Raw genomic sequence first — 23,121 nt, forward strand, 5'->3', positions numbered from 1 at the left:
ATTGAAGTCACTTTACTTCATGTTCCTTCCCACAATTCACTGAATGACTTTGGACTTAATAACTTGTATAATACATGACATTGTACCTGTAAATTTTTCTTTTTTTTTTTTTTTTTAAGATTTTATTTATTTGTTCATGAGAGATGCAGAGAAAGAGAGAGGCAGGCTCCATGCAGGGAGCCTGAAATGGGACTCGATCCTGGGTCTTCAGGATCACACTCTGGGCTGAAGGCAGCGCTAAACCGCTGAGCCACCTGGCCTGCCCTGCACCTGTAAATGTTTCATGTTCTTTCAATGTCTTTTAATGAAAGAATTTAAGTGATTATGCCATTATTAGTTGATGAGTATGTGAGCTAACCATACTAATGTCATGAAATATAAAAATGGTGGGGTTTTTTTCCCTGTTTTATTATAAAAACTTTGAAGAAAAAGAACAAGGACTAAAGGGAGAAAACTAGTCTACTAAGTTCAAAGGAAATTCCTAAGATATATATTTTTTAAGATTTTATTTATTTGAGAGAGAGCGAGCATGAGTAGGGGGAGAAGCAGAGGGAGAGGAGAAGCAGACTCCCTGCTGAGCAGGGAGCCCTACTTGGGCTCCATCTTAGGACCCTGGGATCATGATCTGAGCCAAAGGCAGATGCTTAACCAACTGAGCCACCCTGGTGCCCCTTAAAGTAACTTTTAAAATTAAGATATGTTCTTTAATATATTTTATAAAGCATTCAGAATAATTACTGGTAGCAAATTCTAGTTGAATAGTATCAAGTAGTTCCTTGTTAACTTGAGTGAAAACATGACATATTTGAATATCTGCTATTGTGATAGCCCCACATCATTTAAGTGAAATGTCTCTACATTTAGATAACCTTTCCTCACTTATTTGTTGAAAGACTCGGCAATGCAAATAGAATATTCTTTCAGAACTGATAAATAAAGAGAAGGAAGAACCATGGAGAATATAGAGGAAAAAGGAGATAATATAAGTGAGGTGTCTAATAAACCACATTCACATTTGAGAATTGATGAATTGGTATAAAGTGTTTTTGTTTTGACCAAATACTTTTAAAAATTACTGCACATTGAAAACATTTTAAAAATGTCTTAGATTTGGAAAACATAAGTGAAAGATTTACAATGAATTAACTTACATCCAAATGTTATGTTGAGTTCTTTAAAGTTTCTTACTAGAGCACTTGGATAGCTCAGTTGGTTGAGTGTCTGCTCTTGGTTTTGGCTCAGGTCATGATCTCAGGGTCCTGAGATTGAGCCCCATGGTTGTTCCATGTGGGATGGGAAGTCTGCTTGAGATTCTGTCTCTTCCTCTGCCCTCCCCCCTCACCCATGCTCTCCCTTTGTCTCTGAAATAAATAAAACTTTAAAACAAAAAAAGTTGTTTCTTACCAATCTGCTGTAGAATAACCATTTTTCAATAAAAGTTTATGTCTGGGAATTTGTAACTTTAAAATCTTCAGGGCTGAGCTGGAAGATGAAAGGTATTTATTTTCAAGTATGATTGTATAATCTGATTTTGTGAGAAAAAGCTAGTAGTTCATTTGTGATGGTATTTACAGCCACACATCTTATATAAGGAAAGCTTCATACTCTACAGAGTTTGTGCCCTTTCTTTGTCATGTCCTGCTTATCTGCACGTACCTATTTCTGTTTGTGTTAGTCATCCTCTCTAGGTAAATTGTCCATGAGACCAGTGATTCTATCAGCAAATTATCCAGAAAATGCTGTCTTTGCATGTTGTGACAGATCATGTCACTGGTGGATTTATAGCTACTCCAATGGTCTCATTAACCTGGCAGTTGTCTCCTGTGCCCAACACTGTTGTCTTGTTGCCTTGGCATCTTAGTTTTCATCTGCTCATTACCTTCTTTTCTTTTCTTTTCTTTTCTTTTCTTTTCTTTTCTTTTCTTTTCTTTTCTTTTCTTTTCTTTTCTTTTCTTTTCTTTTTTCTTTTCTTTTCTTTTCTTCTTTCTTTTCTTTTCTTTCTTTTTTTCCCTCCCTTCCTTCCTTCCTTCCTTCCTTCCTTCCTTCCTTCCTTCCTTCCTTCCTTCCTTCCTTCCTTTTTTTTTTTTTAAGACTTTATTTATTTATCCATGAGAGACAGAGAGAGAGAGAGAGGCAGAGACACAGGCAGAGGGCGAGGCAGGCTCCATGCAGGGAGCCTGATGTGGGACCTGATCCTGGGTCTCCAGGATCACACCCTGGGCCGAAGGTGGCACCAAACCGCTGAGCCACCCTGGCTGCCCTCATTACCTTATTTCTTAACTAAAACTTAGATTTACGAGTGTTGGTTGTTTGTTTTTTACCTACCTCCATCAACCCTCTCTATTCACCATCCCCTTTATTTTTGATTGGCAGTATCATCCAGATAAACAAAGTGCAGATGTGCCAGCAGGAACAATGGAGGAATGTATACAGAAGTTCATCGAAATTGATCAGGCATGGAAAATTCTAGGGAATGAAGAGACAAAAAAAGAGTATGACCTGCAGCGGCATGGTGGGTACTTGTGGTGAGGAGCCACAGCACACTGGCAACTCTTTGAAGCTTTCCTGGGGAGCATATTCCAGCATTTGTACCAAGTTATTATTGCCTTCCTTACTCCTCCCTTCCATCACTGTTTTTAATTATGTCCTACTCTTAGTAGTGATTATTGTGTGTCCACTGAGAAGTTAACAAAACTAGTAGGATGTGGCTTCTTAGGAAGCCCTGAAAACTACTTTTTCTAACTAATGAAAAATGTTTAATTACACATTTCTAATGTGTTTAATAACTTATTTTTTAATTTAATTATGTGCTGATTAAAATTTTAATTGTAGTACTTTTAACAATGTGTACTATATAAATGGCAGTCAAAAGAAGGGTTCTCTATGGGATAACATCAGAAAGCACTCTGCTGTCTTTGCACTTGTTTTAGGCTAGGTTTCATGATTGTCTCCTGAATACAGTATTCTTTAGAAGATTGCTATAAATGGTATTTTAGGAATGCACCTTTCCTAAGCAGTTTTAAAAGTCATTTCTTTTATGCATTTTAGAAAATAGCTTCTTAAAACAGTGACAAGCTCTGGTGAGAAAGAAAGGGAGAAATGTAGGTCAGGTTTGTCACACATAGACTGCAGTTACACGAAGTGATAGGCTGTCTTTCAGCACTGGCCTTGGGATAGGAGTCCCTTAGTCTTGTATGTGAACCTTCAATATGCACCCTGCATGCTAATGGGGGGAGTCAATAATCAGTTACAGCCTGTGGGGAAAACACTCAATTGCACTCTGCAGTAGCACACCAGGTTCAACATTGACTCAAATGTGTTGATAAAAGCTCACTATCTCTGTAGTTGATTATTGAATCCCCTCCCGCGCTCTACACTGGCACATCATCAAACCTAACAAAATGATTTTAAGGTTCCTACTACTAAGGTTATGAAAATTTGATTTGAGAAACAAGGCTTACTTCTAAAGCACAGCATTGTAGGATAAAACCAATGATATATATAGAATTTCCATATTTTCAGAGGGGACTATACTGGTGGTATTACAGGCAGTATGTGATACCTTTGTGTATAAAGATTTCGTGAGCTATTTGTTTATACAATGGAGAACTTAATAGTGACTTTCATCATACTAATCAGCTCTAAGGCCATTCTAGTTTTTTTTAAGACTGATGAACTTTTTAAAAATATTAAACTGATGAGTGTAAATTCACTTTGCGGTGAATTTAGTTAATCTTCAAATATGGCTTGAATATTGGGTCTTACCTGTTTGGTGCATATATAAGTATCCTGCAAATTTATTATTTCTTTTGTAAATCTGTTTTATTTATTTATTTTTATTTATTTTATTTTATTTTTTAAAGATTTTATTTATTCATGAGAGAGACAGACAGACAGAGAGAGAGATGGGGCGGGGGGGCAGAGACACAGGTGGAGGGAGAAGCAGGCTCCATGCAGGGAGCCCGACATGGGACTCTCTCCTGGGCCTCCAGGATCAGGCCCTGGACCAAAGGTGGTGCTAAACCACTGAGCCACCTGGGCCACTCTGTAAATCTGTTTTACTTCTGGCAAAAGAATGTAGAAGTGGTTCCATTTGAGGATGAATTCTATTTATAGGTCGTTCTTTTTAACCTTGATTCTCGTGATAGGATTTCTATGGAAGTACTGAAACTAATATACACGAATGTGTCGTGTGTGAGAAGTTACCTATGTGTTTTTGCACATCTTTAGTTACTTTGTGGGTGCGTTTGCCGAAGATAAGGATAATCCACAAACCTGTACTCAGCGGGTGTAGGGGTATGTACTTGCCCTGTTGCTCTGCATTTTTGCCATTCCACAGCCTGTGTACTATTAAGAATCTGTCAGTAAAACTGACTAGAAGCCCACTATCTAAAGAGAAAGAAATAGGGAGAGATCAGGAATAAAAAAACTAATCTCTCTTCCTAGGGAATAGGATGTTGGTAGATGAGAAATGGAGAGAAACAGGAAACGGTTAAAAGTGAGCAGTACAGTTGGACAAAGCAAAGTTTCAAAAATGTCGTAAGAACAAATAATATCTTCTCATTGCCTTTGAGAAGTCCTTGGAAATTTAGATTTCTTTTGAGCTTTGAGTCCTTGGTTTTAAGGTTTTAATGGAGGTAACTGCAGCCTACGGGATCATAGGGGACTCTTGTAGGTCATTGATGAGGCCACAACAACATTTAGACAAACTGAATATAGTGAGAGTTGGGCCTGATTCATGATCTGGATAGATCTTCTGCTTGGAATTTAATGTTCGGTTTGCTCTACAAGTTTTTCAAGTAGGTTCTAGGAGGACAGTAGAAAGACAGCTTTTATGACTTTTCAATATGTCAGATCCAAGTACTAGGTATTTCCTTTATTACCAGCAACTCCAAATGGTGAGAATGCTTTACTTCCATTTTAAATTGAGATTGGATTGCTGTTTAGATAAGAACTGTAGAAGTCCAAAAAAAAAAAAACTGTAGAAGTCTCTTATCCAAAAATAACTGGCTGTTTTTAAGCCTTTCATACTAGAGCTATTTTTAAAAATCTCATAATAAACCTAGTTTCATACTGTCATTTCTTTTGAATGCTGACATTAATTTTTCCTTCTTGACCCATCTTCAGTAATTGGCTCCTTAAAAGAAGGAAATGAACTTGAACTTCTAACGGTGAGGATTTAGATTTGATAGAAGGAAAACCTTTGAGAGTGATAATTTGTTAAAGACCAGGATAGGTTACCAAGAGAGAGAGAATTTGTTATAACCAGGTCAAAGCACTCTTTTTTTCTGGGTCACCCCCTGGGGACATGGAAATAGCTTTGTTATACAGAAGTCTTTTTGCATGTGGTGATAGTTCATTGTAGAACTTTCTTTTCAGAGGGTGTGCCTTAAATATGTTTGTTTCCTGTCTTCCATTAACTTGGAGTATAAAATAAACCTAAGCTCCATAATACTTGGGAAGGAGGCAAGAGATGTTTTATTGGCTGGTGTTGAATGCTTTCTTATATTTCAAAGCTCAGAGTTGGTGCTCTGTTGTAAGAAAAGCCTCATCAATATTGCCCACAACCATTTATTTCCCTAAAAGATCATTTAAAGGGGCTCTTGACATCCGTATTTCTTTGCTTTACAAAAGATAGGATCCAATGAATTCTAATAAAGTCTAGGGTAGATACCATAGTAAAGTACATATATTTTTCTTCCTCATTTCCATGTATCTATTCTTAGTTGATAATTTTAGGGCAATGTTGGCCAGGCTGAAGAAAAGCAAATCTAAAAAAAGATGAGTAATATTCAGTTCCCAGATATTATACATTTTGAAAGCAGTGTTAACTAGTGAATTTAATCAATTAGTTCCAGTTGGCATATTTACCTTCTTGTTTCTAAGGATGCTTCCAAAGGCTTGCTTCCCAAGTTCCCTTGAAAGGCATGTAGTTATTCAAGATTAGGCTTTGCATTTCAGACAACCAGAGGAGCACTTTGGAAAATCTTTTTCGGATTTATAAAATGTTTATATGAATAATATCTGTTGAATAGGTTTTGGTGCCCTTATAAACCTATGGGGAGTTTTCTCATATATTAAGCACATTAAAAAACACTTTAGAAGTATATCATGAGAAGAGAATAGGGATCATGATTCAGTTGCTTTGTAATGTGACAGTCACACAGATCTCTGATGTCTGAGTGACTGTATAGAGTGACACAGCTGATGAGTTAGGTTTACTTCTTTGTGACCTGAAGTAAAACAAACCTTCAAGTGAAGTTGGGCAAATGAAATGTTTTAGAAAAATAAGTGGATTGTGTTTGGAATCCTTGGTAGTATATTATTTTGTTAATGTATCTTGGTTTTCTGTTAGTGAATTATTTTGGTAATGTGTAGTCTTCACCTTATAGTCAGCCAAGTCCTTGGATACCCAAAACAGCCTGACTCAGGAGATTGGGCCAGACATTATAAAGTCAGTGTGTCTTTACTCAAAGCTAATCAGCTACTCTCCCTTAGCTAGATTCAAAAGGTCATTTCTGATGTTATATTATACAATTTACCTTGTCCCTTTTATTAGGATAAATATTTGAGAATGGGAGGTAATCAAATAAATTATGGGCCAAATGGGAACATGTCTTAAAACCCCACCAACATTTTTGTGTCAAAATGCAATTAAGCCCAAAATAAGAATCTTTTGTGAAAAGCAAGTTAATGCTAAAAACTGATTTAATACTTTTAAATGTAGATAATATGAGTCTGAATTAATTTAAGAATAATGACTTAAGGCCAGTAGATATTTGTGTAGATTATGTACTAAAACTGACCCTTATAAAACACTTGTATTAGTCAGATCAGAGTTTCCATCTATGATCATATCAGTATTTCCATTTGATTTTAGGAATTTGAAAATTGGCTGTAAAAATGTGCTTCAGGTAAAACTTGAAGATAAGCATCAGGGGGCATGTTTTTTTTGGTGACTGTCTCTGGGAAAAGTAAGTATGTGAAATGATGCAGAAAATCCATCTAGACAGTTAGGGACTGGCATTTTCTTCAGAGGGAGAAGAGAGTATAGAGAAAACTTTTCTGTGAGCGTCTTCCTGCTCCCTCTTCTTTGTCACAAGAAGGTGACTTCTCATGTTATCTTTTACTTTTACTTGAATGCAAATAACTTTTTGCAGTGAAAATATATTTTAAGATCTTTTCTCAGTGGTCTTGAATAAAAATTTGGCTGGTTTCAAAGAATGTTACAGAAGCCCATGGGCAAGATCACAGTTATAATTCTGGCATACTTGGCCATAGTTGGGAGTTCTGATTTAATACCAGAGAAGATGAAAGATTTAAGGAAGTCTGTGTCTCCCACTTTAATGTCTCTCCCGGTTTCACTTGGGTACTTGACCCAATTGACATCAGTGAGTCTTAACCCAGAATGGGGTTACCTTTCTCATTGCTTTTTTTCTCTCAGAATTGAAACTTTCATTCCATATTACATTCTGATCACTTCTGCTTTGCTCAGTGTACAGCCAATGAATTGGAAATGAGTGTTAACACTTCTTAATTTTTTTTCTTTGTGATCTTTTTATCCTCATAGCTATCACGGTAGTCCATACCCAGAGTGTAACACATACCCACAGCTGCTAATTGGCCGCCTCCTATAGTCCTGTACATTTTGATTGGTCTAAATTTCTTTTTTTTTTTTTTTTTTTTTTTTTTTTAATTTTTATTTATTTATGATAGTCACAGAGAGAGAGAGAGAGAGGCAGAGACACAGGCAGAGGGAGAAGCAGGCTCCATGCACCGGGAGCCTGATGTGGGATTTGATCCTGGGTCTCCAGGATCGCGCCCTGGGCCAAAGGCAGGCGCCAAACCGCTGCGCCACCCAGGGATCCCTGATTGGTCTAAATTTCTTTATGCTCACTCTGCTGTTTAAGAACTTCTGTAATGACCCTCTCCCCAACGTAACATTGACCCATTCATCTAGAATTTAAATGGGATAGAAGCTTTGAAACCTCAGCCTTATCACCAATCACAAACCTGATGTGAATCTTCTACCCTGGTTCATGTAAGGGCTCCCAAACACATATGCCTATGCTCTTTGTCATTACTCAGAACATCCTCCTATTCTGATTCATCAGTTTATTTTTTAAAAGTAAGTATGTATGTATGTATGTATGTATGTATGTATGTATGTGAGAGCGCGCCTGTGCAAGAGAGCACACGAGCAGGGGGAGCTGCAGAGGGAGAGGGAGAAGCAGACTCCTCACTGAGCAGGGAGCCCAGTGCAGGGCTGGATCCCAGGATGGTACCATGATTTGAGGTGAAGGCAGCTGCTCAGCTGACTGAGCCACCCAAGTGGCCCTGTCACGGTTTATTTTTTATTGAAGTTTGAACTCAAATCTTCCTATCCACCCTGAACTCTCAAAGAAAGCTTTCCCTGACACTCTAATCCACCATCATTTCTAATCTCGGAATCTAAATTATTTTTCATTTTTTCTCTGTGGTTCCTATCTTTCAATTTCATTTGATACTCAGAAGGACTAAATCATTATATGGACTATGGATTTGGTAATAGTGGACCGATATTAATAGGACTGACAGTAGCAAAGTATATCAAACTTCTTAACACTGTCACAAATCCAGACAAGGTCAGGAGTTGTTGCCTTCCTACACTGTGGTACTTGAGGCTTTCTCCTCTCATAATGGATTGATGTTTAGTCATTTTCTCAGGGTCTGGTACAAACAGGTCAACAAACATTATGAGATAATTAACAGTTAAAATAGCTGCTGTTTACTGAGCACTAGCTCTATGGTAATTGTCTTTCAGTCATTGTTTAACAGCCTCTTAAGGAAGATATTAATATCTGCTTTGCAGAGAGAGTCTGCAGTTCAGAGGGGTTAAGTAATTTGACTAACGTCACATGCCTAGTAATTGATAGAGGGGGAGTTCAAGCCATTTTCTGACTGGTAATTGTGTTATGCTGAACTGTCTAGTTTTGTGTAGGTGTGTACAACTTATTATTGTTAGTTCCAGATAGGAATGAGTTCTGAGGCTCAGAATGAGAGGCTGGGCCTGCTGCTGCTGTTCCACCTGTTGTGTAGTGAAACATGAAATTCAGTTTCCGGCTTTCATTTGGTATCTTTTCTGAGCACTGGGTGCACGCTCAGTTTATAAAAGCCCCACAGTTCTTCAAGTCCATAATTAAACTCCAGGTTTGTAATTTTTCTTTGCTATGGAAAGCCTTGCAGTTGTGACTCTTTAGTTTCACCTGGGAAATGGTTAGATTATAGACGTTTCTGATTTAATGAGCAGGTTTCACGTTAAATGTTGCCTGATTCTGAATCTCTTATCAAGGTGGAGACTGTTCCAAGAACAGAGACTATTAAGGACAAGGAAGCTGATTTCCTTCAAGTTAGTTCCTATATGAAAAGTTTAATTATGTATAGTGAAATGAGTTTTAAGAATGAGGTGATTGTGTAAAATTAAATCACTTGGTTTTAAAAAAGCAAGATACTAAGACCTAAAGAAAAACACTGCTGTTTGCTTCTTATACACAGATGACTTCCGTAGTGTGAAATAAACTTTAAGTATTTTAAAAGGCAGAAAAATAAATACAATAGACTAATTGCTAAATGAGAGCATCCTGGGGACTTGATCGCTTAAGTTACGACGTTGCTACACATGAAAAGTAGGGACGAAGCCACAGATGGACTAGATCTTTTTGTGTTGGGTTGAATGAGACTTTTGATATCTCAGCCATACTGAATAAAGTTAAATTTCTCTCCTTCGTATCTTTTTGTTGCTGTTACTTATTTTTACTTATTTATTTGAACTGTAGCTAGAGTTAGAAAAGGTTTCCTGGGATTAGGAAGTGTAATTATTTAGGCAGCAAAAAGTTGTTTTAGAAATTTTACTATCATTAGGAGGAAGCTTTAAAAGGCTGGAATTCCATTGTCTTGTAAGAAGTAAGAAATATTTATTGATTCCCAAATGGAGCTGAAAAAAACCTTTCCTCTTTTAGAAAGTTGTGAATGACCCAGCGAGAGCTCTAGTAAGCTTTACTGAACCAAGCTGCTAATAGTTATTTAATGTTATTCTTCAGTGTGAAAGAATCTCCCTAGATTTTCCTTTTAATCTCTTTGAATTGCAGGCTCATAAACCTCTCTGATGAGTCCTGCCAGTGTTTTCTTAGATCCCACCGTTGAGACAAAGGAGCCACAGAATTCTTTCACCTCTTGTTGTCAGACAAATCCAATAGAACACAAGGTCAGAAGGGCCTGTACTTCTAAAGGTTGAAAGATTCTTTTCCAAGTAACCACGTAAATTATTTGATTTTATCATTATATTCCTCAGGAATCTCTCTTTATAATGCATTGCTTTCTATATGTAAATAAATTTGGATCTTTTTCTCGCCTCCATATTTGCCTAAGCTTTGAGTACAGCGCAGGGTATGAATGAACATGCCCACCTTAGGAAAGGCTGAGCCCCATTTACTTCAAAAGAACTAGGAATCATGTAGTGTAATTGGACTTAAGATAGAGTGCCCAAGTGCCACGCATTGCATTTTCTTTCCAAATGGCTGGGTTTGTGTGTTTTTAAGTTGTTACCATTTTGGGGCTAAGATTCCAGATTTAAATCTTGTATCTCTTCTTTTAATTAAATCACTTTCTAAGTCAGTGTATGTTTTCTCAACATTTTTACTAGTGTCATGTTAACAGGAAAACTCTGAGATAGAATTTACATTTTTGGATACCTATTGAAATAATTTCATTGTAATGAGCAAAAATATTTATAATATGTAATACTCGAAAGAAAAGAAACTTCTCTATTTTGCAGATGCCATGCCTGATTAGTAGACAATTATCAAAGCTAATTACTGGGTTCCTGTGCGTTACTTTACAGGCTAGGGAGGAATTAGGTTTTCTAATTATAACTACAATGGTGGACAAGCAGAGATCATTGTTTAAAAAGAGAAAAAAAAAACATTGATTTGTTTGTGCTCCTTCCTTGTAATCGTAGTTAGGGGGGAAGTTGCTGTTGCCCCATTCCCTGGACACCTGCCTCTCAACAAAGGCTCGTGGTCACCTCCCCACCCCCTACATTTAGATTCACCTTTTACTTGTATGTAACCCCTCTGCTCATTATACACTTCTACAGGGATCCAATTTTCCTTGAGTTAATCACCCTCAGCCTTTTTCAGAAGTTGTTAGATTACTGTCTTTTCAAGGAATACACACTTTCTTAGGAGGCTTTTAACTTCTTTCCCCTAACTTTTGTTTCCTTATTTCTTTTTTTTTTTTTTTTTTTTAAAAATTTTTTATTTATTTATGATAGTCACACAGAGAGAGAGAGAGAGAGGCAGAGACACAGGCAGAGGGAGAAGCAGGCTCCATGCACCGGGAGCCTGACGTGGGATTCGATCCCGGGTCTCCAGGATCCCGCCCTGGGCCAAAGGCAGGCGCCAAACCGCTGCGCCACCCAGGGATCCCTGTTTCCTTATTTCTATTAAAAAGTGTAGCTCTTGGGGCCTCAGCACACTACCTTTAAAACTTTTTGTTGAAATGTATCATACATGCAGAAAAGTGCGTCAATCCTAAGTGTCCAGCTTGATGGATTTTCACAATAAACCCACATATCTAACAGCACCCAGAAGGCCCCCTGTGACTCCCTGTAGTCACTGTTTCCTCCCACACCCAACCCCACAGTGTCACACAACAACTTGGTAGTTTTGGCTGTTATATTTCATATAATGGGGGATCGGATAGTGTGTTCTCTTTTGTGTCAGATAGGACTTTAAAGCCAGAATCCCCACAGAAACTTGGACTGTTGTGTCCGCATAATATTAAATAATCAGATCAAATATATAGATGTTTAGACAGCCACAGAACATGAGAATATTTTTAAACATAATTCTTTTAACTCTGACCTTGGGCAGAGTACTAAAACCATTTTTGCACTGTTTTCCCTCTTACTATGAGATATCATCTCAGTTGACCTGTCAACAATAGGTAGCTAGTCTAAAGTTATTGTACATAAAGAAGAAAAAATAAAAAAAATGTAAAGGCCACTTTTTTTGAGGAGGTGGAATAATAGAAAGGGGTTCCATGTGAAGTAGTAACTAGGTGAGCATGACAGTAGCTTCCTAGTAGAGAAGCACAGCAATATGAAGCTGACTTCCTTGGCAGTTATCTTTGCCAGTTATTTCTCATTTATTATTTTCAAATAGAAATAGCATAATAGACATATATGAATGAGTTGTCTTTTTGTGTAATTGCTGTATTGCAGGTGTTCAAGATAGGTTAGATTAAGGCTTATTCATTTTGTCATTACCTCTGATTTGCTTTAATTGATTTCAGAATTACTTAAGATATCGATCAGATACCCGGGAATAAAGCCAACTTTCACTGTAAATTATTTACATCTGTTTTTTCCCTAGCTACAGTCTGTTAAGTGCCAATTACCCCCATTTCTAAATCTAAAACAGTGTTTCATTTCCCCATTCAAGCAAACTTACCTTCATCATCCTAAGACATTGAAACATAGGATTTTTTTTTCCCTAACCATGGGACTTTTAGGGAAAATTTTTAAAAAACTAAAATATTGAATAACCTACAACCAAGTGTGCTTTATATAGAATGTGGAAATTGTTTTGTTCAGAAATTACTTCGCATACTGATACAGTCTGCATAAGCTCTTCAGTGGGCACACAGGGATGGAGGAACTGCCCCCGAACATTGGGCAGAGTCTTTACTCTTTGGATTTTAGGGTCAGTTTAATAGACTGTTGGTACCCAGGAAATACGAAGTGATCTAATATTTGACATACTTAATAGAAAACCCCAGTGAGTTCAAAATATTGTATAATTTTTTCATCTATTTTAAAATTGTGTAACTCACCAATAAATTTTGAACAGGCAGTTATTAAATATAATTAAATTGTAGGCATTCACACAACGGAACAAAGGAAAGCATTCTCAGCAAGTGAACAAGAGACTAGTGAGACAGCTAAAGAAAATTTCATTGGGGTGAGGGGTGGATTTTAGTAGTTTCTTTTAAGCATCGACTTCTAGAAGAACAATACAAGCACACATGAAGTATAGCATGCCTTTAAAAACAAAGACAAGTGCTTATCTGTAGTGCTTTCTTTGTCCCAAAGTATACTGGTTTTAAGGAAGACTATATGCTTCTACTACCTGAACTATATATACTCTGACTCAATTTAGGTAGAATTCCAGGCTCTTTTGGACCTTCTACCTATAGGGAAAACTATGGTCTAGGCAATAGCAACAGAACATCAACACAGTACAGTTGTATTATGTGGTTATTGAGACCTTTGCCAGTAAGTCTTTAAGTTACTTATTCCTCTGCTTGCAAGCAGTTAAAACTCAGATGACTAGTAGCCCCTTCTAAAAGGCTTATCTCCAAATACTTCAGCATATGAATTTGGGAATGGGGACACAATTTAGTCCATAACAACCTTTCTGAAGCAGCTAAGAGATAACTCATTATAACTAAGGTATCTTTCTAATGTTAGAAAGCTAGTAAAATACTACAACTCAGGTGCAAATACAGTTATTTTTGCCCAACTCCATCCTGCCTTCCTTGGTTACAGGCATAATTTATCTGGCAAAAAAAATTCCTCTCTCTCTCACAAAAATAGGGGTTACTAGTTAATCACAGGGAATCATCAAAACCACCTTCATGATTTTTGCATGTTGCTTATTTGTGGAAAGTGAGATAGTTTTGACTGTTGAAGTTCCTAAGAAGTGGACTACAAGTCAGCCTTAAAACTGCTGTCAAAAGTAGTAAACTGAGTTTTTAAATGGTAAGTAAATTACAAGTGTAGTCACTGGGCTGCAGTTGCCTTTTCAGTATTCTTCATGGTTATAATTAAAGTGTCAAATTAAGTGTCTCATTTTATATTTTACAGAAGACGATCTAAGAAATATGGGACCAGTAGATGCTCAAGTATATCTTGAAGAAATGTGTTGGAACGAAGGTTGGGATTATTTGTCTTGACTACAGTAAAGAAAAATATTAGAGATTTTCTTTAAGAAAAACTCATAGGATATTTGGAAATCTTCAAAAATAGTAATAGCTTGGCTTTCTATATTATACATACGTGGGTAGTTTTAGAAATATTTTTTTCATTCTAAACTTCAATTATTGATGTCCCCCTGCATGACTCATTTCCAGTTTTTTTTTTTTTTTTCTAGTCTAATTAGATGTTAGGTAATAAGGATTTCATGAGGTTTTCTTTTTTAAATTACTTTGGGTTTTGGTTCACTTTCCATCTGTGTAATAGAGTGAGAGAGAGCACGTGAGAGTGAGCATGTGGGGAGGGAGAGGGACAAGCAGACTCTGTGCTGAGCCAGAAGCAGGGGCTGGATCTCAAGACCCTGAGATCAGGACCTGAGCTGAAATCAAGAGTCAGACACATTTTAACCAACTGAGCCATCCAGGCACCCTTTGTTACTAGAATTTTACAACTTACATCTTAATTTCTCCACTCTTCTGAATTGCTCTGGTTGGACACTTCTTCTAAATAGAACCCATGAATACCACACATCCATGTTTCTCTGGGAAATGAAGAAAATCTTACTATTTTCTAGAATTTTTATATACTTTAGCTATTTATTCAGCCTGGGGTAAAAATTCCCTAGGGGTTTATAAAAAAAAAAAATTCTATGAATGAGTGTGGGTAGGTAGAAGATAAACAGCCCATCCTTCCTGAAACCAAATTTACTAGAATATTTTCTTTATGGCAAATTTTTAACTTGGTGCTTTTAGGAAGGTGAGTCATAGGCTATTGACTTAGGAGGAGAATCACGTTTTTGCTTATGGGTCACTCAGCTTCTAAACTGAAATGAAATCCTAGAATGTAAATTCTTATTTGCAGTGAATTATTGAGAAACTTGAGGCTTTGTGTAATTGGGTTTAATAGTTTCATCAGAGGAAACAAGAGAACTGCTATGAAAATAGAAAATACCAGTGGCATAGTAAGCTTTTGAAAGGCTTCTAGTTCATGAAGGGGACAGACTAGAATATAACATGTCATTTCTCAAGGTGACCTGCCCAACTAAATATATTTTTTTAAAATATAGTATTGTTGCCTCATAAACTCGTATCATGTGTGTTTAATCTCTTCTTAGACAAATTAGTTTTTTCTGTAGTTGATTCAATTAATATATTTTGTTTCCTAATGACTCCTGATATGAAAATAGCCAAAATGGTTTTTGCATTTTTTCCTTCAGTAGCCTTTTAAAAATATAAATAAGATTTTAAATTCATGTGGATTCGTGGTTTAAGCTTCTATTGAGTTAGCAAATACAATGAGCTTTTTGATCAAGTGAATAAAACAAGATATTGAAGGAAATGTACAACATGAAATCGTCAGGTTATAAATGTGTTACTGCCCTTGGGATTTCCTTAAGTAAACCTGACAGTGAAGATATAGAAGAATCCTAATCACAGCCAGTAAATTGGTTCTTAGAAGCTAGAGTTAATCTGAAAAGTATAGGACATCCTTAGATGCTTAATTAAGACTTTTTTATAAAGATGGAAATAAGCCTTATTCTTGTGAGAGAAAATACTGAGCAGCGAACAGCTGCATGAAGCCATTATTTCTGCAGGGATATTTACAAAATAGTAAGTTTTGCGATTGAATTTGCAGTTTTGAATTGTTCTTTGAAATTGAAAAGAGCAGTCTTGGCAGATGAAAATTCAAGAAAAAGTGCAATCGACTGGACAAATAAAAAATAGTTTGAAGATTCTTTCGTAGCCATTTCCAGAATAATCTTGGAAAGTAAAGATCCAGAGCAGGAGAAAAGTGAATGAAACCCTACATGATAGACATAGCCAAATTACCATCTTCTTGATTCAAGGACAGTATGAAACAATGCATTTTATTATGCTTAAAAGGCATCCCTGAAGAACTGTTGAGTGGTTAACCTTTCCCCTTAGAGTTAGTCTGTTTTACAACTTGGTTATTTTGTCTTGAGTGTATTTAAAATGATTTCTGTGAAGATATCACTTTGTTAAGTGATAGAATAATAGAAGAAGCAACGTAACAAGATGTGAATTTTTAGTGAGCATTAACATTTGGAATAATCTATGACAAAACTCCACAGTAGCCCATGGTGGCCTCTGCATCATTTACTGAGCACATGTCACCTCAAATTGTTTCTCAGTGTTCACTGAGGTGGTAAAAAAACAAGAGGGAGATTTAGCTTAAGAAAACCAATGGTTAGAATATGTACATTTTTAGACAATAATAAAACGATTCACTTTTGAAAGCATCCTCTACTATAATATATATGATTGGCTCAGACAGGAAAGATGTTACTTAGCATTTTAAAATTAAAGCTTAAATTATTTTTCTTTATGGGCAAAAAAGGCATTGTAATGAAAAATAAGAAAGATTGGGTGAATGAATTACTTCCTTACTGGTAAAAGAAACATGTAAAGTTGGCTTGTTAATTTTTCCAAAGGTGAATTTGATTAGAGAACAAATATAAAGCAGTTGAATTTTTTTTTTAGTGACATATGATGAAATCTGAGTGTTAAAAAATGAAGTTTGAGAACTGAATGAAGATATTTGATGTATCTCTAATAAAAAGTTATGACTGTAGTACAGTAAGGTGATCAGGACTTTTCTTTGATAGTCACTTCATAGTGCCAGAAATGGAATGACCAGTGGATCAGAGATTGTTTCAAAAGGACATGAGCATTTCAGCTTCCCAAGAAGATAGTAGACTTACTAATTTCCACCATAAGTAGGCTAAATGTTGTGCCATAATCCCTTCTATTGGGTATCTCACATAATGGAAATAGTTATACTAGAACAGAGTATTTAAATGTTGAATGTGATAAACAGTTAAATTAGAGTTTTCTCTAAAAGAATATACTCTAGGCAAAAGCATTTTGCCTTACAGGAAAACATGTAGGGCTGTTTGTCTCTTTCCTTCACAGTAGTATTTTGGACGAATACATTGTTGAGAGGAATGTAAAATTTATATGGATTTTGGACGAATACATTGTTGAGAGGAATATAAAATTTATATGGATCTATAGAAAACAGTAGACTTTAAGGAAATGTCTTGGGTCGCTTCTGAGTATCTGTTCTCCTCAAGATCTTTAGGCTGTTGATTCATAGCTTTAGTCCTCTACAGAACAAGATTCTTTGGTACATAATTTTTAGAAACACTGCCCCATACAAGAAGTTTTTTAGGTTCTCATTTAAATATGTTTTATACTTACTGAATGTCTTTCTGTTTTGCAGTTTCTAAGAGATGAACTGCATTTTCAACACCTTTTTAAAAATGTTACTTAGAAGCATTGGAGGCATTATTTTGGTCTTTTTTTTTTTTTTTTTTAAACAGATGATCACTCTTTTTCTCTGAGTTGCCGATGTGGTGGAAAATACAGTGTTTCCAAGGATGAAGCAGAAGAAGTTACCCTGATTTCTTGTGATACATGTTCACTAATTATAGAACTCCTTCATTATGGCTGAAATTGTTCACTAAGTGGGATCCTTTAACTGTGTATTCAGACACATTGAAGAGAGCCCATTCAAGTAAATGTATAAAGCTGATAAAAAAGGAGGATTCTTTTTTTTTGTCAGCTCTTTTATTTGTAGACAAAGTATAAGACTGTCAAGCAAGGGCCACCCCAGATTAATAGAAAATTAATTTAGTTATTTATATGTATTTATAATTTATATTTATAAATCAGCCCAAAAGGGACTTGAATTATAAATTATATTTTGTGAATTCCCGTTTGAGAACTTTGTTATTTGGTCCATTTTTCTCCTTGGTACAAAAATAAGAATTTTCCTTTTCTTTAAGCATGTCCCCTCTTGTAATGGGTCACAGTATCATCATGTTCCTTTATAGTTAGTAAGTTTCTGAAGTAACAGGACATTTCTAGCTGCTAAAGTCATGGGCGTATTGTACAAGTATCTCAAAGTCTCAGGTCATTAGGAGTAAATTAGAATCTTTGTTGAGTATCCTATCAGCCTAGTTCTCCCATAATAAGGGCTAGATATGGATATTCATGAAGTTATTTCAAAGTTAATAAAGAAGGTAAAGTGGCAACTACCAAAAGGATAGCTTTGGAGTCAAGAGTCAAAACACTTGACTCCAGTTCTGGCACTGTATGTCCAGATTCTTTGTGTGGCTATGTTAAAGTGAGTAAGGCTTGAACACTCTCATCTGCTACTTTAAATGTAACTGAGGAAATGGTAGCTTTTAAAAAATTGTTTTTTTAAAGGTTTTATTTATTTATTCATGAGGGACACACAGAGAGGCAGAGACATAGGCAGAGGGAGAAGCAGGTTTCGTGCTGGAAGCCCGATGTGGGACTTGATCCAGGAACCCCAGGATCGCACCCTGAGCCTAAGGCAGACGCTCAACCACTGAGCCACCCGGGCGTCCCCCCAAAAAATAGTTTGAAACATGAATTACTTTCCTTTTTATTGCAAAGTACTAATTATTAATTCTTGTATTTATGAATAAGGACCCACTGTGTTATTGGTATGATCAAAGGGATATGTATAATGTTATTATAATGGACTAACGATTTTATTTTTCTCTATATTTGATACTCTATGTACAGTATAAGTCAGAACTCGTTAAAAAAAGGAAGAATCCTTTATGGGATCACTGGAACTTTATTACTTAATTTCAAATGAGTGAACCAAACATGTGACTAAACAGCTTTTTATTAGGTCGAACTCATGGTATTTACCATTGTTTTGTACTTACAAGACTGGTTACTACTCTGACTTGTAAATGTAGCAAAAGTACAAGGCATATTCAAGAAAAGATGACTCATAGCTATAAAACCAAAAATTCAAAAGTGAGGTTGTCATCCAGGTTTTTTCCTTAAAAATCTTTTTATATCACAAAATATAGATAACTTATTTTGGATTACATTTTTATCCATCTATTTGGAACTAATAGAGCTTGTGGTTTGTGTCGCTTATTCTTTACATTTAACAATTAAAAATGACTAAAACTAAATAGCAAATAGTTTATTAGTAAGTACATGGTTTCAGTGGCAATAATAAATTCACTTGAATAGGAGAGAATAGTCAAAAGAATAAATGCTAATCATCAGAAAATCTGTGGCCATTAGGACTGTCACGTAGAAATCCAAAATCACTCAGAGGCCAAATCTGTAAAATTAAAATGTGATTGAAGACAATTAATGAAAGTTTTGTATCCTCATCATATTCCCCTTTTTTATTCAACCCTTTTCTCTATGCCATATAATTAAACACTTTCTCCTTATTTTCCTTATTTTTTAGTCAAGAACAAATTCTCTATATCAAAATAAGACTTTAGAAAGTAAACTTGTATATGTATGTATTTAAACTCCAAAGTATGGAACACTGATATTCTACAAGAAATTATGTATGTGTGGTATATGAATATGTAGGAGTATGTGTGTCTGTGTTTTCTTTTACTACCCTCAAAATGAAGTATAAACCTAAGTATTTGAATATAATATCTGCATATGTGCAAAGAATCCTGCAAATTATCTGACAGCCCCAGGTATTCATGTGTTTTTCTTCTTATTGCTTGTGGCGAAAAGGAGGAGCCAGTGAAAATAATCATCTGTCCTAACAGTCCTACATTTATTGTAACAATGGTAAGTCCATTACTCAATGTACTTCACTGGGATATTCCTGTTTAACAGTGTTGTTTGACTACACTGCTCTTCCGCAAATATATATTAATATATGCCTGAGATGTGAATATAGTTGGAAAAATTGTATGAGAAAGAATTGAATTCTAGAGATTTAAATTAAAGGCTTCTTATAGCTAAGACAGTTTGAACTTTATTATTCAAACAAAAAAATTACTCTTAATTACTTGTCTCAGTGGGGAAAAGGGTAATGTTTACAGCTGTGAATGAAGGCCAGCATGTCCATAAAATGCAATCACTGCAACAGTTAAGTCCACTGACAGCCTGAAAATTTCAAAATTCATTTAGATATTGTTTCTTTTTTTCCCAGCTCAGAGAAGAAAACCTTGTGTTTTAAGCAGAAAATAATACCTTGAAAAAGATACGTCCTCTTATTAGTCCATATGGAATAGGTCCATAATACCTGGAATCTGTAGAATTCTGTAGATTATCACCTTCTAACCAAACATGACCTGTCGGCACCTAGAATTAGAGAAAGCAGCCCCTTTAAAAAAAGAAAAAACAAACAAATTTGGGGACTATAAATAAAAAAGCATGTCTTCTGATCATAGGGAGAAATATCGTAGAGCTCTTATTTATAAAATACATACCCTATGATTTGTATTTTTGCTTTTGTTTCTTGCACAATAAAATATATTTACCAAATATTAGTAAAGTTTTCAGTATTTTAAAAGACCTATCTTTTTTTGCCACATGGTTCGCAAACATTAATTTGTTACACAAACCCCAAACTGAGGTTATAAGAGATCAAAACAGTGTGACAGGGTCATTAATTTAATAGACTTCAAAAGAGGTCATTAGGATGCTGACTGAAAATGTGCCCTCCTGTCTCTAGAACAGCAGAAGCAGGGCAGCCACTCACTCAGCAACATCCTGGGGCCAGTACCAAGGCCAGACCTATTAGAGTGCTCGTGATGAACTAAATGGTAATTGATTGTGACATCAATTACAAATAATCTCATCATTTTATTGGAGTGGGCTTGTCAGAATTCTAATTAAGATCCCTGTTCTGCCTTTGTACAGGCCATATCTTCAGTGCATTATACTTCAATAATGACCATCAGGAACTAGAAGGGCCTATTATAAAATCATCAGTTGTAAAATTAATGATGGTGACCTTCTATTAAATTGAAAGATCCTATCTCCTATGTGTCCTATGTATAAACTGATAAATAACGTGTTTACGTTTTTATTCAACATCAACCATAAGAGTATTTAGAACATGCTACTTTAAAAAGATGCACTCTGTGATATGAAACATTTGTCCATTAATCTGTTCCATATACACCTAACAAATTACTCTGCAGCAATAATCCTTAAAGTAGCATTTTACAAGTTATCTTACAGTTTTTGTTACGTAAGTTGAATTACTGAACAGACCAAAATGATCTACTGTGAAGGAATTTATTTTCACTTTTCTTTTAACTGGCTATTATTTGGGGACCTTAGTGAAGAAAAATACTCCTACTGGGTTAACTAAGAAATGACTGCAGTTTTACAAAATGTTAAAAACTATTTCTTTTTAAAGACTTGATATTTTAGAGTAGTTTTAGGTTCACAGCATGACTGAGAGGAGGGTATGGAGATTTCCCACCAATCTCCTGCCCCCACACATGCATAACCTCCCCCACTCTTAACATCCCCTACCACAGTGTATATTCATTATACTTGCTGAACCCACATCAACATCATAATTATTCAAAGTCCAAAGTTAACTTTAGGGTTCACTCTTGGTGTTGTAAATTCTATGGGTTTGGATAAATGTATAACATGTATCCATCATTATAGTATCAGAGTATCTTCATTGCCCTAAAAATCCTGTGTGATGTACCTGTTATTCATGTCTCAAGACCCTCACAACCCCCCCCCCAATATTACCTTCTACAAAAACAAATGTATATAAGCATGTAAAATCCGAATTTCTTTCTTTTTTTTAAAGATGTATTTATTTATTCATGAGAGACACAGAGAGAGAGGCAGAGACACAGGCAGAGGGAGAAGCAGGCTCCATGCAGGGTCTCCAGGATCCCGCCCTGGGCTGCAGGCGGCGCTAAACCGCTGAGCCACCTGGGCTGCCCATCCTTTTTTTTTTATTTTTTTTTTTTTATTTTTATTTTTTTAATTTTTTTATTTATTTATGATAGTCACAGAGAGAGAGAGAGAGAGAGGCGCAGAGACACAGGCAGAGGGAGAAGCAGGCTCCATGCACCGAGAGCCCGACGTGGGATTCGATCCCGGGTCTCCAGGATCGCGCCCTGGGCCAAAGGCAGGCACCAAACCGCTGCGCCACCCAGGGATCCCCATCCTTTTTTTTTTAAATCCGAATTTCACTTTACATTAGAGACTATATAATTTTGGAATTTCTTATGTAGAAATATTTGCCCAAAAAAAATCAATTATTTTCATTTAGATATACTTAAATGTTAAATCTATTTGTAGGGAAAGAACTTAAGTTTCCTGAAAAGAGTATCAGATGTGATAAGATCACTCTTATTAGTGGAACTAGTTACAGATTTTAGGGCCAAAAGCAAGACTAATTCCTATCTACATAAGTGGATTTATGAGCAGTGAAGCTTAATATTGCTCAGGTAGAAAAATGAACCCATCTAAGGTCAGATGAAAAAAAGGAAAGAGCGTATTTGGAAAAGCCAGCTATCAACAGTCTCAAGTGCCACTATGAGAGAAGCTATGGGATATCTTATGTTTAAATTTCCATAGTTTCTCCTTAATATGTGTTTGTTTCTGAGTTCTAAAACTAGGTAATAGGGGATCCCTGGGTGGCTCGGTGGTTTGGCGCCTGCCTTTGGCCCAGGGCGCGATTCTGGGGTCCCGGGATCAAGTCCTGCGTCGGGGTCCCGGATCGAGTCCCGCGTCGGGCTCCCGGCGTGGAGCCTGCTTCTCCCTCCTCATGTGTCTCTGCCTCTCTCAATCTCTGTGTCTATCATGAATAAATAAATAAATCTTAAAAAATTTTTTTTTAAAAAGGTAATAAACAGGATCCAGTATACATTCCATTTCTTCATGAAGCATTCCCCAACCTTGCCTGCCTACACCAAATATCCTTAACTGTTTAGAGCACTTAACCATATAAAGTCTGCCCTGCCCTGGGGCCCTGGATTATAACCTCTTACTAACCTGTTTGGCTTTTGTTTAAGTCTACTATTTTATGACCACATAAGCTAATAGAGAGTAATCACATCATGATCTTAATTCTATACAACACCTAAGCCAAAACTGGAACTCAGATATTTGGTGATAATATTAATGTAAGTAAAAATTCTTGTAAAGCACAATCACTTTTGTATGACCTAAGTTTCTTCCAAATTAGCAAAATAAAGTGACAAAGTGTAATCTCTGGTACAATAAAATTAACAGGTATAGAAAGGAATCTGCTAAGAGAAACCCAGAACATTTTACCAGAAGTTTTTGGAAGAG

The 23,121-nt window shown here is 36.1% G+C and overlaps 2 protein-coding genes across 16 annotated transcripts in view; one reads left to right on the forward strand and one right to left on the reverse strand.

The window, feature by feature from the left end:
• The window catches only part of DNAJC24 (DnaJ heat shock protein family (Hsp40) member C24), a 96,484-nt gene that overhangs the window by 42,480 nt on the left and 30,883 nt on the right, over nt 1–23,121 (forward strand). For 3 of the 9 annotated variants that reach the window (XM_072791001.1, XM_072791005.1, XM_072791002.1), the window contains 3 exons: nt 2,374–2,512; nt 13,907–13,975; nt 17,358–19,806. In XM_072791001.1, coding sequence (XP_072647102.1) covers nt 2,374–2,512; nt 13,907–13,975; nt 17,358–17,488 — 339 coding nt within the window. In that variant the 3' untranslated portion in view covers nt 17,489–19,806. Of the gene's footprint in view, nt 1–2,373; nt 2,513–13,906; nt 13,976–17,357; nt 19,807–19,996; nt 20,332–23,121 lie in introns of those variants that run through there. The other 6 variants (XM_072791004.1, XM_072791003.1, XM_072791006.1 and 3 more) reach the window with 4 other exon arrangements.
• Nucleotides 18,680–23,121, reverse strand: part of IMMP1L (inner mitochondrial membrane peptidase subunit 1) — an 82,830-nt gene continuing 78,388 nt past the window's right edge. For all 7 annotated transcript variants that reach the window (XM_072790996.1, XM_072790993.1, XM_072790997.1 and 4 more), the window contains 2 exons: nt 20,038–20,148; nt 18,680–19,153 (listed from right to left, as the gene is read on the reverse strand). In XM_072790996.1, the coding sequence (XP_072647097.1) occupies nt 19,085–19,153; nt 20,038–20,148 (180 nt within the window). In that variant the 3' untranslated portion in view covers nt 18,680–19,084. The remainder of the gene's footprint in view (nt 19,154–20,037; nt 20,149–23,121) is intronic.

The sequence above is a fragment of the Canis lupus genome, chromosome 21, assembly GCF_048164855.1.
Source record: "Canis lupus baileyi chromosome 21, mCanLup2.hap1, whole genome shotgun sequence".
NCBI classification, from domain to species: Eukaryota; Metazoa; Chordata; class Mammalia; order Carnivora; family Canidae; genus Canis; species Canis lupus.